This window comes from Stomoxys calcitrans, chromosome 4 (assembly GCF_963082655.1).
Source record: "Stomoxys calcitrans chromosome 4, idStoCalc2.1, whole genome shotgun sequence".
Classification (NCBI taxonomy): domain Eukaryota; kingdom Metazoa; phylum Arthropoda; class Insecta; order Diptera; family Muscidae; genus Stomoxys; species Stomoxys calcitrans.
This window is the reverse complement of record NC_081555.1, coordinates 24,574,742-24,591,285: the sequence shown is the minus strand read 5'-3', so window position 1 is coordinate 24,591,285 and position 16,544 is coordinate 24,574,742. Positions and strand designations below refer to the sequence as shown.

Below are 16,544 nucleotides of genomic sequence, written 5' to 3'. Positions count from 1 at the left end.
GAATCCATCAAAATTGCCACAAAGCTGCAAAAGTTTGGCCAGATCTGCTTCAAATTTATGCGGAGGATAATTGCACTGGACATAAATCGATCCAATTAAATATCTCTTTCGAGCGCCATCATTCATAAACTCTATCTGGGCCAGGGAAAGATTTAATCCAATGTCATCCAAAAAGATCCGGTTATATTGAATTGTATTTTTCATAACAATGGCAACTCCAATTGGGGAACTGTCATAAATGAAATTGTAACCATCTATTCTTGCCCTCTTATTCCTTTTCAGATGACATTCTTGGATGAAGCCAATGTCAATTTTGTTACGGTGGAGAATGTCTTTAAGATCTATTTGACGACTAGTATCAACAAGAGATCTTACATTGAAGGTTAGTAATTTTATGAATCTATGGTCCATAACTAATTCTAACTTTGTTTAGAAGGCGCAAAAATTCAGCTTTGGCCTCAGACTTTGACATATTGGCGTATTCGGAGAGGAATATGTTGACCTCCTGTTCCAGGGTCAATTCATCGGGATGCAAGAAGAGAGATGCCAATTTCAAAAATTGGTCAATTATTGGCGGTTTTTGTTGAGTTGCACCTTGCTGTGACGGACGAGTCTGAAACAAGTTAGAGAATGTGTGGCCTGGAGTCACCATGGACATATTGACCGCCCTACTGACGTTGGATTTTGCTCGAGAATTCTCCTCAATGGCCTTAGACAATCTCTGCTGACGTGCAGCAACATATTTCCTATAGGTTGGGCAACCCCGCCAATTCGCTGGATGGCCCGCCTCACCGCAATTATTGCAGAAGGGATCCGACGAATCCTCCTTTGTTCGTTGGCATTCGCCTGGGCCGTGCTTTTTGTCACATTTCACACAATTGTATGCAGAGTTGCAATTTTTTGAAATGTGGCCCCACCGTTGGCACCTGCGACATTGGATCTCAGAATCCTTTCTTCTTGGTTTCTCCCAAGATACAATTTGGCTTTGTATGCCCCTTATATTAGAAACATTGGATAGCTGTTTCCCAGGTAATAATGAGACTAAGAAAAGACCAGTTTCCTTATTCCTTTGTGTTTTGTAGATTGTCACATTGGCCACAGTATTCGGAACCAATTCATCTAACTCAGACTTTATTTCTTCTATTTCCGTGCTAGAAGTAAGCCCACGCAATATAAAGGAAGGTTGTTTCAGTTCCTTCGGAGTAAAGGAGTATGAGTGGATGCCCTTCTCACGTAGGAGAGCCATCATTGGAGAATGGACAGACGGATCAGAAAAAAAAATCTTGCTTTTGTTCTTATTCATATTCTTTACTTTAAAAGAAAATTTAGGTATTGTCTCCCTCAAAGAATCAACCAATGCTTTGATGTTGACATTATAAATAAAAATTGGTGGGCACCATTTTGGTTTTGTCTCACCGTTGTTGTTGTTGTTGGCGTTTGTTTTACCATTATTGGCCTGGTTGTCTTGCGTTGCTGCAGTTGAAGTTGATGCAAAATCCACTTGTGTGAGGACACTAAGTATTCCAAATGGGTTGTCATCCGTCTGCTTATGCTTTTTCAATCTTTCCCTCAGCTCTGGGATTTCAATGTCGCAAGTGACTCAAGTAGTTTTCCTTATATTCCGATTACATGGGTATATGATTATCGATTACTTTCAAAATATTAAGAACTATGATTGTCTCTTGTTTATATACGATGGGAATGTTATAGCATGATATAATTACCAGGTAGTGTACCATAAACAGCTGAGTACAATTTTTTCTCGCTAAGTGCACTATCTGTCAACGAGTTTTGGTTGCGTGTGTGTATTATAGTTAAGAACCATAACACAACAAACAACGAAAAATGGCGCGAACTAGTAATATACTCAAAATCAGAGTTGCACTAATCACTGATTTCGACAGATAGTGCAATAAAATATTGAATTTTATTGCAATTTCTAGAACCTTTAAATAAATATATCTTATGTTATAGGCTACATGCTTGAAAATACAATGCATACATATGAATATGAATATCATAATAAAATGAAATTGAAATTGACCCAAATGAAATTATTATTTTTATGACCCAATTTTTCTTAGGCCAATTAGTAGGACGGTTATTGTGACGTGTCAAAATCGAATCAGTGGTTACATCGTATCGTCTGTAAAACCGGCTGCCATGGGATTGAGTTTAATAGTAGTTACATGTCGCTGCGCCAATACAAGTTTCGCTTCAATTAATTCCCAATGCAATTAAATGCTCACGAAATGGGCACCAATCAACTCAGTTTTAATGATGATGATGTTGTTGTAGCAGTGTGTTATACAATGAGGCGGCAGCCTTGCTGATGAAGAACTCCATAGGGTCAATCCGGCTGCCATGAGATCAATCAACTTCAATGATGTTGTCTTTGTTGTGCGTTGTTGTTTGACTTTTGTTTGTGTTTTGGCAATGAATAGAGTCCGTCTAATTTCGCAATAATTTAATAGGCATTTTCGGTGCGAATGAAGGCTTTGTAAAAATTTATGACGAAGAAAATGGGATCACATTCCATAGAAGTGATATCACTATATATATTCATTTACAGGTATTAGTAGTTACCTAACAACAAAATATTGTGTGCACTATCTGTTAAAATCAATGATTACTGCAACTCTAATTTTAGGTATGTTACTAGTTCGCACCATTTTTTGTTGTTTTTGTGTGTTATAGTTCTTAACAATAATACAGGAACCCAACCAAAACTCCTTGAAAGATTGTGCACTTCGCGAAAAAAATTGTACTCAGCTGTTTACGCTATAGTAGTAGTGACATGTGGCTGCATCAATAAAAATGTAATTACAAATGTACATGGCGAAACAATTAAAGGTGGTCTCATTAGTATAACAACCAAAAATCATATGGTGCAGTCCGCCATTTCGTCTACAAGCTGATCGACGCAGACATGCTCATAAGGTGAGGTCATGCGAACAGCTGAGAACAGTTTTTTTATTTATGTTTTGATTTTCTTGTAAATTTAAATGTCAAAGGCTTGATAACACAGCAGTGATTTTTTTCTAAAATCTTGAGGGGATTTTCTTTTTGGCCCAATATGCAAAAAACAGTGCTATTATGATGAAAACACATTTGTAAAAGAGATAAGTTGTAAAACAAAGTTTATCTTTAGAACCACTTTGACATTTCAAGTCACGGCATTTGCCACTCAAGGTAGTATCGTTGGGGGTAGACTTTTGTTGTTGTGCTAATGACCGTACCTCTTAATTGTACCATGGAAGTTCTAGTGGAAGTTCTTGGATTCAACTCTGGAATTGGACAATTTCATCAGCTGGGCAAGTGACCAAGCCTTCTTTAGTTAACCTTGAGTGCGTTGTACGATATACGTTGGTATTTAACAGCCGGCTTCTAAGAAAATTTGCAACGTGAGATAGGCGAACTATTTTTTTTTTATAAAATAACAAAGAATGGAAGGTCCACAGGAGGAATCAATTGAACAGATAAGAGCTGAAGTTAATGCTATACAACAGCTTCCAAAAGATAACGAAATGAAAATGCCAGATGAGACTGTGGCACCTAAACAACAAGAGCCAAAAATTCCAGCAGAAACAACACCTAAGCACATAGAAGTTGATGAAGCAGATGATGATGAAGATTATGATGATGAAGAGGAAAAGGATAATTCACAGGTAACTTCAAATATAATCGAATTTGTTTTGCCATACTAACGATTATTCAACTCAAACGGTGAACTTTTTGGTTTTAGGGCCAACTGGTTATGGATATCAATGAAGAAGAAGATGATGAGGTAGAGGATTTGGAAAAGGACGATATTGAGCCAAACGATTTATCACAAAAATCTGAACAAATCGAAAAGAGCACTGAGAAAGATGATGTACCCAACGCAAAACAATCTGAAAAGGGTATGATGAGTGGGCAGACAAATGATAATGGTGAATCAATTATTACGTTATCCGATGCCGAGGAGGATTTAAGCACAAAACCTGGTAAGGTACAAAAACGCAAGAGTGTGGGAGCATCTAGTGCTGCAGGCAATCCAGAGGAACGTTATCCTAAACTAAAACGTCGTAAAATTAATGCAGAGGGTGCACCTAAAATGCCCCTTACTGGTATGTTTTATATGTTTTAAATGTTGTATGGAATGTAGATCTGATATTATGCAAAATGTTTTATGCACTCTGTAGGCTATATTCGATATATGAATGATCGTAGGGAGTCGGTGCGCAAGGATCACCCCACTAAAAACTCCATAGAAGTTACTAAAGTGATTGCAGAAGAATGGCAGGGACTTTCCAGCGATGTCAAAGGGGAATATCTTAAGGCAGCAGAAGTTGATAAACAACGGTAAGTTTATCCACATTGGAAAAATATTGAATTATCTACAACATATTAAACTCGTCTAATGAAGTTTCAAATGTAAAGCGGGAAAAATGGGAATTTCACATTTGGAATCAACATGACACAATGAAGCTCTAATTAGTCCAGAAGGCGATCAATTAGACAAATGGTATTGCATTCTTCTTCTCATTGTTGGTTCTTGTATGAGATTTAAAAGACTTGCAAATTGCATATGATGCCCATGCAAATACCTTTGGGTAACCATCGCGATAATTATCCCGTATCAATAAGTGCAGTCCGATTTATGTTTTATCTCAATGATAAGGGCCTCCTATTTATTTACATGATGTCCTATGCGGTGTCAATCTGGGGACGAATTACCGCATACGTGATCGAGGGCGCTTTCGTCTTGAATGATATTTCGCATTGAATGGAAGTTATACCACTATACCTTTGCAGGCCGGATCACAATTTTCTAGACATCGGGAACTGTAAGGGTGTCGAGAGACAGGTTGAGGTCCTTTGTCAGGTACTCGACTCATGGGTACATCAAGATTCTTTAATAAAGGGTGATTTTTTTGAGGTTAGGATTTTCATGCATTAGTATTTGACAGATCACGTGGGATTTCAGACATGGTGTCAAAGAGAAAGATGCTCAGTATGCTTTGACATTTCATCATGAATAGACTTACTAACGAGCAACGCTTGCAAATCATTGAATTTTATTACCAAAATCAGTGTTCGGTTCGAAATGTGTTCATTCACCGTAACGTTGCGTCCAACAGCATCTTTGAAAAAATACGTTGCTCGTTAGTAAGTCTATTCATGATGAAATGTCAAAGCATACTGAGCATCTTTCTCTTTGACACCATGTCTGAAATCCCACGTGATCTGTCAAATACTAATGCATGAAAATCCTAACCTCAAAAAAATCACCCTTTATTAGTATACAGATTGCGTCATGGCGCTTCGCCTTAGTCGACTTGACGCTGCGGATCACATTTGTAACTCTGTCCACGACAAATTGTGAAGGTTTTTCGTCGGCTAGGAGACCACGGATACGTCGAATGGTTCGCCTACTTGTCTTGTCACTCTCGGGATGCTCCATAAATTGACTGTTGAATAAACGGGCACATCTCTTCGGATGACTCACTGCTACATCGTAAAAAGTGACAGAGGTACTGTCCTTCTTCGGGGTTGGGGGTGTTCAAACGGCTGGTATTAAGCGCGCGTCTACCGCATTAATGATGTATCGGAATTCCTTCCCAGTAATACGTAGATTTCAGGGAGGCGGCAGCTCACCGTACCAGATATTGGTGTACTATCTGAAGCCGTCTCAATCTATTTTCTTCTGATTGATATACGTCCAGCGTTCATCAATGCTGAGATTTATGGAGTGGTAGTCCGATTCCGATTAATATATGCTACAGGCCCATGCCAGCGACAACGATATTATGGGTCGGTCGCCGGAAAAATCAACTGCAGTCTTTTAAAGTATCAAAAGAGTGTCAACGAGACAAAGACAAAGAGAATGATATCAACTCCTACAAAGCCGAGCTGATAAAGAAATTGGAGAAAGTTGGGAACTACAACTTTGAAATAGTCAGTAACTTTATCTACCTCGGCACCGCCGTAACCGAAAAAAATGAAGCCAGTTCTGAAATAAAACGGAGGAAAAATACGCTATACAAGACACTGATACTACCCGTGCTACTGTATGACTCCGAAGCATGTGTACTTGTGAAAGCAGATAATGCGGTACTTGGAGTATTTAAGAAAAAAATCCTTTGTAAAATATATGGGCCAGTCTGCGTTAATGAAGAATATGAGCTGTATGACAAGGATAGCATAGTTAAACGCATCAAAATACAACATTTGCGTTGTTGTTGTTCCAGCAGTATGTTGCCGATGAAAGACTCCATGGGGCCAATCCTGTATGTACAACCGGCTGCCATGGGATTGCGTTACATTTGTGTTGGCTAGGTCATGTTATAAGACGGATGAAGAAGCTCTAGCAAAATCTTTTGATGGCGACCATAAAACAAAAACGCAAAAGGGGAAGACCAAAACCCCGCCCGCACGGGATAGCTGTGAGCACCACAGATACTGGTGCAATGAACACCAATCTGTGTGGTTTTCATTGTTGTCACGAAAAGCTTAGCTGCGAGCTACCGAGTGCGTCCACAGGTTGCGTATAGTGGAATGTTCCATATGGAGTAGCTGCAATGGCAGTCGCGGATAAGCGGAGGTATCGAGCGGAGGGTCTCAGTGAGAGGCCGAGCGGCACCGGCTCTTGCCCAAATACTGAGTGCCTTTAATGATCGATATGAAAAGGCAAGCTATTGGCGCCATTAAATAACCGGAACGAGCTTGGTCACTCTGATGGAGTGACCAAGTGGAGAGCAACATCTCGATACTGGGTGTTAGAGATTGGAAGAAAAGCGCAGAAGATCGAGTCGCATCGGCATCTATTCTACGTTTTGCTAGAGGAATAAATTTTTCGTAATGACTCACACAGGAACAGGAGAAGGAAATTGCCTTCTAGTTCTTACCGTTGAACCATCCAGATCGCTTTAAAAAGCCTAACAACTTGCGAATGTTCACATTCGCTAAATCAGACAAGTTCTCAAAGAAATGAGAACCTAAAGAGGAACTCCTTCTGGCTTCCAGAGTGGGACACAGACACACCAGATATTCTATAATCTCTTCTTCCTCGACGTCCTCCCAGATTCGGCAAAAGTTGTTACAGGCAACCTTCAGTTTATCAACATGTTTTCCGATTAGACAGTGACCTGTCATGACGAACACAATGACTGAGACGTCTGTTCCAGCCAATGACAGCAAAGCAGTAGACCTCTTTAAGTCTAGATTAGGCCCCATAGTTTTGAAATTCTCACAGCCTCCTCCTTGTGACCATCTATCATTCGTTGCCCTTCGGGCCTGGTCCTGAAAACTAAGCGTACATGTCGCTAGAGTCATACCCACAGATTCCAGTATACCTGGAATGTATAAGGTAGTTCCTAGTCCCGCAAGCTCTTCTGCTTTAGAATTCCCTGGGATATCTCTGTGGCCCGGCACCCAGAACAGGTGAATTTTGAACTGTTCAGCCATATCGTTGAGAAATGTGCGACAGTCGAGGGCGGTTTTTGTGTTCAGAAATACGTTCTCCAGGGATGGCTGCCTGGCTGTCTAAGAAGATATTTATGCCAATCGTCGTAATGACATTATATCTTAGCCATTCCACCACTTCCTTAATTGCAAGGATCTGTGCTGGATACACACTGCAGTGGTCGGGTAACCTAATTTTTATCAAAAAGCGGCTCAGGTAGGTTGCTTGGAACATCGGATATTGTGTCAAGGATAACACAGTTTGCGTAGCCGCCACATGACCAATAAGAAAGCTCACTTAAGCCACAATGTCCAGAGGCATAAGATGTAGCATTAAATTCAGTGCATCAGATGGTGTCGTACTCAGTGCGGCTGTGATGCACAAACAAGCCATCCTTTGGATCCGGTTAAGTATTGAGCAGCAGGTGGATTTTTGAAGCGCCGTCCCCCAGACCACAACACCCTGTAGCATTATAGGTCTGACAACTGCAGTATATACCCATGCATGACACGCGGTCTAAATCTTCAACTTTTGTCAATGGCTCTCTTGCAGGTGTATAGGGCAAGAGTGGCCGTTCTTGCCCTTTCCAAAATTTTGGATTTGAAGTTCAATTTCCTGCCCAGCAAAACACCCAGGTATTTTGCGCTATCTGTAAATGGAACATTCTCTCCACCCAAGGAGACAGGTTCAACTGTAGGCAACTTGTATCCTCTGCTGACCCATCTTTTTAGATCCACAGATCTCAAGCCTGCCGTAATGCGTCTTTTAGTAAGTAAGTTATTAGTAAACTTTCTTACTTTAGAGTTTATGCCCAGAAACTCCAACTCCTTCATGATTGACGTAGGTTTTACATTATTGAAAGCACCTTCAATGTCAAGAAATGCTACCATTGTATATTCCTTGACACCGTTGGAACCCTCTATGTAGCCGACTAGGTCGTGAAAGGCTGTTTCAGTGAATTTGCCTTTACTATATGCAGCTGCCGCGACAGGCGATCTCCTGGGGTATTTACCCAAAGATATGTTTCTATCAACCTCTCAAGAGTCTTCAGCATAAAGGATGATATACTAATAGGACGAAAATCTTTCGCCTTCGTGTGGTAGGGTTTTTCTGACAACCTCTTCTGGTGCCACGTTGTCCGTTAGAGAATTTCCCGGGAAATGTGTATCAACGAGTAGTTCTAGTGTTTTCTCACTAGACATTGTCCATACATTCTCTGACTTCTGAATATACCCCACCGCAATAGGTCTCGGGGACAGAATCTTCCTTAGCCTAGAGGCCTCAGATGTATCCTCCACGGAGCTGCAGAATTCTACCCAGGATTTGTTCTGAGCCTTTCCAAGCTCGCCCCTATATTTTCTTAGCTCAGCCTTATAGTGACTTAATCGTGTGGTGCTCTTACGGCTTTTGCTCTGTTGAAGCGTTTTCTGCAGTCCTTCATTAGACCAACCAGCTCTGGGGTCCACCATGGCGGCCGCTGTTTGCCACTTGCTTTGGCACTAGGGCATGCTGACACAAGCGAGTCATTCATTCATTCACCAATATGTCTATATCCTCCGTAGTCCGCATCTTAAGGCTTAAAGGCGGTTTGTGGAGGGCTTAATTTTTTATGATATATAAGAACTTGGTCTACCCAATCCAAGGTTTATGCTATATGCAGTCCGACCAAACTTTATACATGTTTTTATAGCTCGAAGTTGTTGCCGCCAATGCCAAGAGAAATAAACTCCTTAAAGCCAAAATCAATAAATTATAAAATTAATAACATTTCAAAAACTATAATACGTTACTGATTTTTGATACTGTCTTGGAATGTTTTGCTTGCAATATGCCACCATATGTTTAGCTTGCACAGCGATGTCATATGATTTGTTCCTTTGTAACAGAACGCGCATTGTTGTCTGCTTGTTTACATTTGCAATGCCATACCTATGTGACGTACATTGGCACCAAATGAATGCCGCTGAATGAAAGCGTAACGTATGTCGCCTTAGTAGAGGGAAAGCTTCAAACATCTGTCAGCAACAAACTATAACAACATACTCATACGTTGTTTTAACGTGCGTTAACTTGTGTTGGCTGCAGAACTACAGAACTAGCTTTGTACTTCTCACACCTATTTCCAGCCACCATCACTAGCAATCAACCGGCTCTTGCATAAAATGGTGGAGTATTTTTATTGTTGTAGTTGTATGTATCGTATGAACTTCACATGAACGCACGTTTTATTAGCGTGCGTTGTGTGGCTCATGTGGGTGTATGTGTGTAATGAGTAAGCGGCCTTTGTATGTGTGGCAATAATTAGTTTGGGGTTGTAGTGTTGTGTGGTGATGATGCTGCCCTCTGTGTAAAACTCTTTCTTTTCCACCATAAATAAAGAATTATTATTTCAATTGTTGTTGGGAATCATTTAAACCATTTGTGTTTGGCAAAATAAATTCCTAACCATTGCTTGGGTATAATGGAATCTGAACAGATTATAAGTGAAGTGAAAAAAAGACCCGTCATATGGGACTCAACCGAAGAATGTTACAAAAACAAAAACATGAAAATGGATGCCTGGATGGATGTAGCGGCCAGCATAGAGCCTACCTTTAGAAACATGACTGAGGCTGAACAGAAACTTGTGCGTAAGTATCTATTTGCACTGGTGTGATTGAATTGCAATGTCTCATTTTTTGTTTCCCATCCATATATTTATAGTGCATGATATATCCATGAAATGGAGATCGATAAGAGACAATTATGTACGCTACAAAAAGAAAATGTCGGAAACTTCTTCACGAAATGGTGGAACTTTCGACGGCAAGCCATTACGTTCCTATGTGCATGCCAAGCAATTGAGATTTCTCAACAAAAGTTTGATGAAGGAGGCAGCGGCAGCAACACCGCCCACCTCGCCACCTCCCACTTCACCACCACCAAGTGCCATTACTGATTTTATAGATCCCATGGAGTTGGTACAAACACAAGTTTTTGCCTTAGAGACCATCCCAGATTTTCCTAAAATTGAAACGGAAGATGTCAATACAACAACCTGTTCCTATAGCCTACCACCTAAAATACCAAGGCCGGCAAATTATGTTAAGCAGATGAGACCCTCTGGTGCAACCATTAATACAAACACCTCGCCATCGACATCGATGTTGTCTTCATCCTCATTGGCACCTTTGCCTTTATCTTTGGAAGAGAAACTAAGTAAATTTATGGAAGATCACAAAGCCAAGGCAATAGATGAAGATTTGTCATTCTTTGAGTCTATGCTTCCCACCATAAAACTTTTGAATAATGATGAAAAACTTGAATTTCGAATTAGGACACTGCAATTGTTGCAGGATATAAAGAGAAAACACGACAATTTACCCCCTGCAGAAAATGTAACCACTTATGACTATGTGTCAATAAAACAAGAGATATAGAGACGCGGTTTTGTAATAAATTCTATAAAGAAAAAAGAAACTGAAGATCTAATTTTTTGGTAGGAAAACATAGGTTATAGGTGATTTTTCAATCATTCCGGCTCAAGATCAAGATGCTTTCTATTCAATGAATAGCATAGCACAGACTTTATAAAAGTTTAGCAAGAGTGACGCAATTTCTGATACGCCATGTATCTTTATCAACACTTTTGTCAAATTGATTAGGGTGATCTGTGACCCAACGACTATTGAGTACGGTGTAGAGCAGGCTTTTCTTCTGAAACAGGGCTCAATAAGTCCTCTAGCCCTCCCACGCGCAGTAAGCGAGCAATCCGACACAAACTAATCATCAATGCTTAGAACAGCAGGACACATCAACATTGCCAAACTCTTTTTGTTGTGGCAACTTGAATTTTAATTTTTAGTATAAAAACAGGCAAATGTGTTATTTCAAATTAAAGGAAAGTACTTGTACTTCCCCGGCTTTCGCGTCTAACAGATACCGGCACTTAGGGGGAGACACAATTCCAGACATGAACCAACTTAGGGTAGTGGTATTGAAAACAATTAAGGATATTGTAAGTAGCACGGAATTCCTAACGTAAAATTTTCATTTTAGTGGTTACTTTGTTGTTTTTAGAACGCACAACAAGTCGATTACTGGCTTAGGTGTATGTCCATAGTGGCATAGGGCGTACTAATCTGCACCCTCTTTTTAACCTAACCTAACTTGTACTTCCTCTAAGTTTGAGTTGGAATTATGGCAGGATATCAAGCCCACAATGACTTCCATCAATAAGAAGTAACTGTGCAGGTGGACACTAGGATGATTTCGAAATAACTGATGTCAAGGCGATAACTGGGATCACAAGCGATGTGTTACAAACAAACTGACGAGTTTAGTGTACCCCCTAATTTTTGATTTGATCAGCGAACCCAGCCCAGCTTTCCAGAGGAGGCTTAAACGCTTTGAACAGCAATTGAATTGGTAAATTTTGTCAAAAACAATGAAATTTTTAACCCCGTGCCCCAGAGGCCTTACTACGCTTATGACCAAGAAGATCTAACAGTATGAGCGAAATAGTAGGACGTGCGAAATATTGTAGGTAGACTGGATCCAGAGTGAACTAGTAGTAATTAAGAAGGTTTACATGGCAACCGGATTGGGGGCTACCGCCTCTGTATACGTGTTTTGTCCTTTTTTTTGTTATGGGAGAGGAACATCCCAGAGAGCCTGGTTCGCACGCTACAGGTCCGTGCCGGGATTGAAGAGAACTCCGGACCTAGGTTATGTACAGTTTGCCAGAACCACATCCATCATCCGTAGGAGTCTGTGAAGTGTAACCGGTGAAGCGGTGCATTTCCGTTCGTGATCTTGGATAACATCATTACGGCAGTACAGTCCTACTGAGTTTTGTGCAAGGTGCTGTGCAAATGTTGTTAACAGTTCAAGTTCTTCGTTGCCGGACTATGCGACTATTTGGACTTCTGCCGCGATGCAATATACGCAGCAGCAGCACCACATGACAAATATTGCTGCGCCAAGGCTTGAAAATGCATCGTTCTTGCAATTTAATAACAATGGTCTTCGAGGCAAGATTGATGAGATAGTGATCCTTATGAGTTGGAAGAATATTATGATCGTAGCGATAGAGTAAACATAGCATAGAATAACACCTGTACTTTTCACAGTTGTTACGGTTACAATGCAACGTTGCAGTAGATATCGCACACGGAATGTGGGCGTGGGACTGATTTTTTATACACCATTCCGTGCAGTACAGACCAATCTCGCCTGCGCAGGGCATGTCCCCTATATATGCAGCGTTGGAGGGTATGGTTAAGGTTCGGTCCGACACTGCCGAGATAGAGCTACACATGAGTACATACCGCCGGTCAGATGTTGTCACTTGGATTATGGGCCCAACTTTAGAAGCCTGTAGCCTGGTAATACTCGCTTGGTACAAGGGGACTTTTATGCGCTTAAAGTTTTATACCATTCTCTCCTAGTTAATGACCAAATGGGCATGACTTTATGACTTTAGAAAATTGGCAGCTCCACGTTTTGCGTCGTGAATGAGAATGTCCCACCAGAATTTCAGGTAAATGCTAGACATTTTTATTGCATCACTTGGTCTAGTAAATTAGGTCTCCTGGCAAGTCACCATTTCATTGGGATCTCACCACCATGCCATAATTCTCACCATTGAACGACCATCCGATTTCATAACCTTTGAACGCCGTACGTATATCAAGCAGAAGAAAGCAGGTTGGGACGGCTTCATTTATACACCCATCGCCGCTTTTGTAAGCCAATGTCAAGTGCGCACCAACTTCCCGGTGTAGCCAATGGTAGTCGCAAAAGGAGCCTGCTGGGAATCGTTGCCCCGACCCTATTGATCCCAGAATAGGCAAACTGAACCTGGAAGTCAGTGGGGTGATCAACGAACATACGTGGATAGAGCACTAGAAGTAATGTAATAAAGGCGCCGGCTTTGGCAAGTTGTGGTATAAAGTTAAGACACTTTCGAAGAGGGATGACAAGTTCTCCGTCACTTTTGGCGACGTAAAAGTGAATGAACCGAAAAGATGATGTAAAAAGGCAGGGAGGCGAGTCATTTGTCGCATCAGTTGCTTCAAGCTGATGAAGAAACAATTGGAATCGGCATTGACGATGACTGATGCTGTAGAAATTGGGTGTACCGGCAGTTGAGTCCTGACAAAGATCCTCATCCTGTCTATGAGCACTCTCTTTGTTCCCGGCATCTGGAAAGCGGGCAGAGTTATCCAGCTCTTAAAGCATGGAAAGGTCCGGCAAGGGGTGACTATGAGCACCATATGGGTTGGAACTGCGAGCTCCGATTTGTGTGGTGTTTATCCTCATAACGAGAAGCTCAACTGGGAGCTACCGGATGCGTCCGCAGGTTGAGGTATATACAGTTGCTGCAATAACAGTTGCGGACAATCAGCGATATCGAGTTGTTGTTGTTGTAGCCACATTTGCATATGGAGGTGGCGATCCTCGTCAAGTTCCTGTAGGTGAGCAAGTTTGTTCCAGTCCAAAGGACCGGTGGCCGCGGGAACAGGGTGGCTGCGACTCTCCGCTCGCTACCGCTGATTGTCCGCGATTGCCGTTGCAGCTACTCCGTATGGAGCATTCCACTATCCGCAACCTGTGGACGCGCTTGGTGGCCCGCAGCTAATCTTCTCGTGACAGCCATGAACACCACCCAGATCGGACCTCAATGTTCCAGTCTGTGTGTTGTTCACAGCAGGAGAAATTTTTACATACCATAGCTACCACTGAAAAAAATTCTGATGTTCCTGCCAGGATTCGAACCCACCGTTCAGCGGCATAGGTGGACATGCTAATCTCTGCGCTACGGTGGCCTCCTGCTGAAACGTGGTTCGTGCCATAACACCTCTTTACCTTAATACCTCTTATTAGTGTAAGTCAGTTGGAATTGTAAATGGACCAAATCTGTCCATGTTTAGATATAGCTCCAACATCTGTACTGATTTTGTTCCAAGTTTATCTCATATAAATCTATGGCCCCATTTCACTTCTTGAACTTCTGTAGGGCGTAGTTATTGACCGATTTAGCCAAAATGTTGCAAGGCTATCTCGCCTTAACTTGTTTTCTTGTTCTCTTCTGGGGTGAACACAATGTAACCAAGTTCTCCCATTATTTATTGTATAACAATAATTAAAAACAATAAAAAGAACTTTCGTCTTTCTTTTTTCAGCTACGTTAAAGAACTTCATACATTCCTAAAATCTCGCCCAGATATATTGGCCAGTGAATTGGCCAAAAATAAAACGCGTAAAAACGAAAACAATAATACAAATGCCACAAACACTGCCAAATCAATACCCAAGCCAGAAAAGGTTGCCAATGACACAACAAAGGCGGCTAAGGATGCGCTAAAAGAAAAGCCAGTGGTAAAAGAATCTCAAAACTCCTCTTCGAATTCAAGTCAAAATTCGGAGAAACTACCACAACAAACTGCAGAAAAGCCCAATAAACGCAAACGTACACCCACTCCACCATATTCCAATGCCACAACATCTTCAACGTCCAGTGGCAATGCAGCAAGTGGACCATCAACCTCAGCGGCAGCAGCTGCTACTGGTTCCTCCTACTCCCACGTTACACCAGCGCCTGGCGAAATACCCATATTTACAACAGAATTTTTGGAACACAACAAAATGTACGATATGGAATTACGCTCGCTACGTAAATCCAAATCCGATTTGGAGCAACAGAATTTCGTCTTGGAAAAACATGTCGAAAATATGAAATGTGGTGTGGAAAAAATGCAATCGGAAAATAATGATCTGCAAGAGAAAAATAGACTGTTGGAAGTGTATTTGGAGAAACTAAAGAAAAAATTGGCACAAGCTTTGGGTGCACTGCCGCTGCCCTCGGCCCCAAATGGTGCCACTGTGGAAAATATTGACAAATATATGCAGGACTTGTATAAAATGTCCACCTCGAATTCTCATGGGCCAGCTACATTGAATAAGGCCAAGGATATCATACGCAAATTAGATTTACAAATACAATTGTAATTTTTTAGCTGCCCTACATATGTAAGCACATTGCAAATTCTTCATAAGCGTATAGAAGATATACACCCTTCAATATTTAGTTTACTTAGGAGAGATAGAGGTACTTTTCGAAAAGTATTTACATTTAGTTTTAGTAGGTCTAAGCCCTTAATATGTACAAAATTGATATCGTTTGCAGTTCACTTTCTGGAGTCATATTAAATTTGGTTATATGAAGAACTGAAACTCATTGAGACTGAAATCTTATATGGGGTTATATTAATTGGTATATTGCTGCCATGTGTTTACCGTTTGCTTTTGCAATTTTAAGCTAAAATTGGTGAAGTTTTTTTCTTCTTGTATTAAATATTTCAAATTATGTTGTGTATATTGCTTTTTTTGAAGCCACCTTTTTAGTGAAGGGTCGTTTTATTTTAAGTTCCTAATAAAACCTTGTAAAAACCCGAAGATAAAACACTTTTCTTTCTTAAACGCACTGCTTTCAAGCACCAGGTCCGGATAATGTATCACCGATCGAACTACAAGCTGTGTGCGATAGACAGGATATCTGGGTCTTTGTACCAATCATATATCTGGAGATGAGGGGATATAAAGGATATTTTCATTCTAAAAGCAGGCAAACCGTACCACACGAAAGCAAAAGATTTTCGTCCCTGTTTTTCTTTATGCTAAAGGCTTTGGAGAAGTTTATACATACATAAATCAGGGCGAAGATTTCTATTGATCTTTGGTCTCGACAACTACACCGACACCATACTCCATCACCGCGAAGTCCAAGCCCCGTAGAGTTAAAAAAGCAGACCTCCAGGGTATTTTCACCCTTCTCAATCATGTTTAACCTCTGCTCTCTCTTACGTCCCTCTACCCGCTTTTAATACCATGAGCAGGATCTCAGTCTCAGTCCTCGTGGCACTGGACCTATCGAAGGCTATCGACAAGGTCAGCCATACTAAATTATTTGAGAACATCGCCAACGCGTGACGAATTATGTGTGGCCTGGGTGACGAATTATCTGTGTGGTCGCCAGTCATTTTGTGGAATTCAGGGATAAGAAGTCGAAGCACCGTAGAGTGAAACAGGGAGTTCCCCAAGGTGGGGTGATATC

General features: G+C 41.1%; 2 protein-coding genes across 2 annotated transcripts; both read left to right on the top strand.

Annotated features, from left to right (window-relative positions):
* Nucleotides 1-3,107: 3,107 nt before the first annotated feature.
* Nucleotides 3,108-15,860, top strand: LOC106086548 (high mobility group protein 20A). Its single transcript, XM_059367509.1, has 5 exons — nucleotides 3,108-3,192; nucleotides 3,273-3,668; nucleotides 3,746-4,109; nucleotides 4,185-4,344; nucleotides 14,614-15,860. Exons 2-5 carry the CDS (start codon nucleotides 3,447-3,449, stop codon nucleotides 15,437-15,439), a joined length of 1,572 nt encoding a protein of 523 aa, XP_059223492.1. The 5' UTR covers nucleotides 3,108-3,192; nucleotides 3,273-3,446; the 3' UTR covers nucleotides 15,440-15,860.
* LOC106086549 (uncharacterized) lies at nucleotides 9,469-10,906 on the top strand. The gene is made up of 2 exons (XM_013251274.2): nucleotides 9,469-10,077; nucleotides 10,151-10,906. The coding sequence occupies exons 1-2, from the start codon at nucleotides 9,909-9,911 to the stop codon at nucleotides 10,864-10,866; spliced, it is 885 nt and encodes a 294-aa protein (XP_013106728.1). The 5' UTR covers nucleotides 9,469-9,908; the 3' UTR covers nucleotides 10,867-10,906.
* Nucleotides 15,861-16,544: the final 684 nt, after the last annotated feature.

Coding starts and splice junctions, on each gene's coding strand:
- LOC106086549 (XM_013251274.2), top strand. CDS start 9,909: ATGGAATCTGAACAGATTATAAGTGAAGTGAAAAAAAGACCCGTCATA. Junction 10,078..10,150: donor GGCTGAACAGAAACTTGTGC/GTAAGTATCTAT, acceptor ATATATTTATAG/TGCATGATATATCCATGAAA.
- LOC106086548 (XM_059367509.1), top strand. CDS start 3,447: ATGGAAGGTCCACAGGAGGAATCAATTGAACAGATAAGAGCTGAAGTT. Junction 3,669..3,745: donor AGGAAAAGGATAATTCACAG/GTAACTTCAAAT, acceptor TTTTGGTTTTAG/GGCCAACTGGTTATGGATAT. Junction 4,110..4,184: donor ACCTAAAATGCCCCTTACTG/GTATGTTTTATA, acceptor TGCACTCTGTAG/GCTATATTCGATATATGAAT.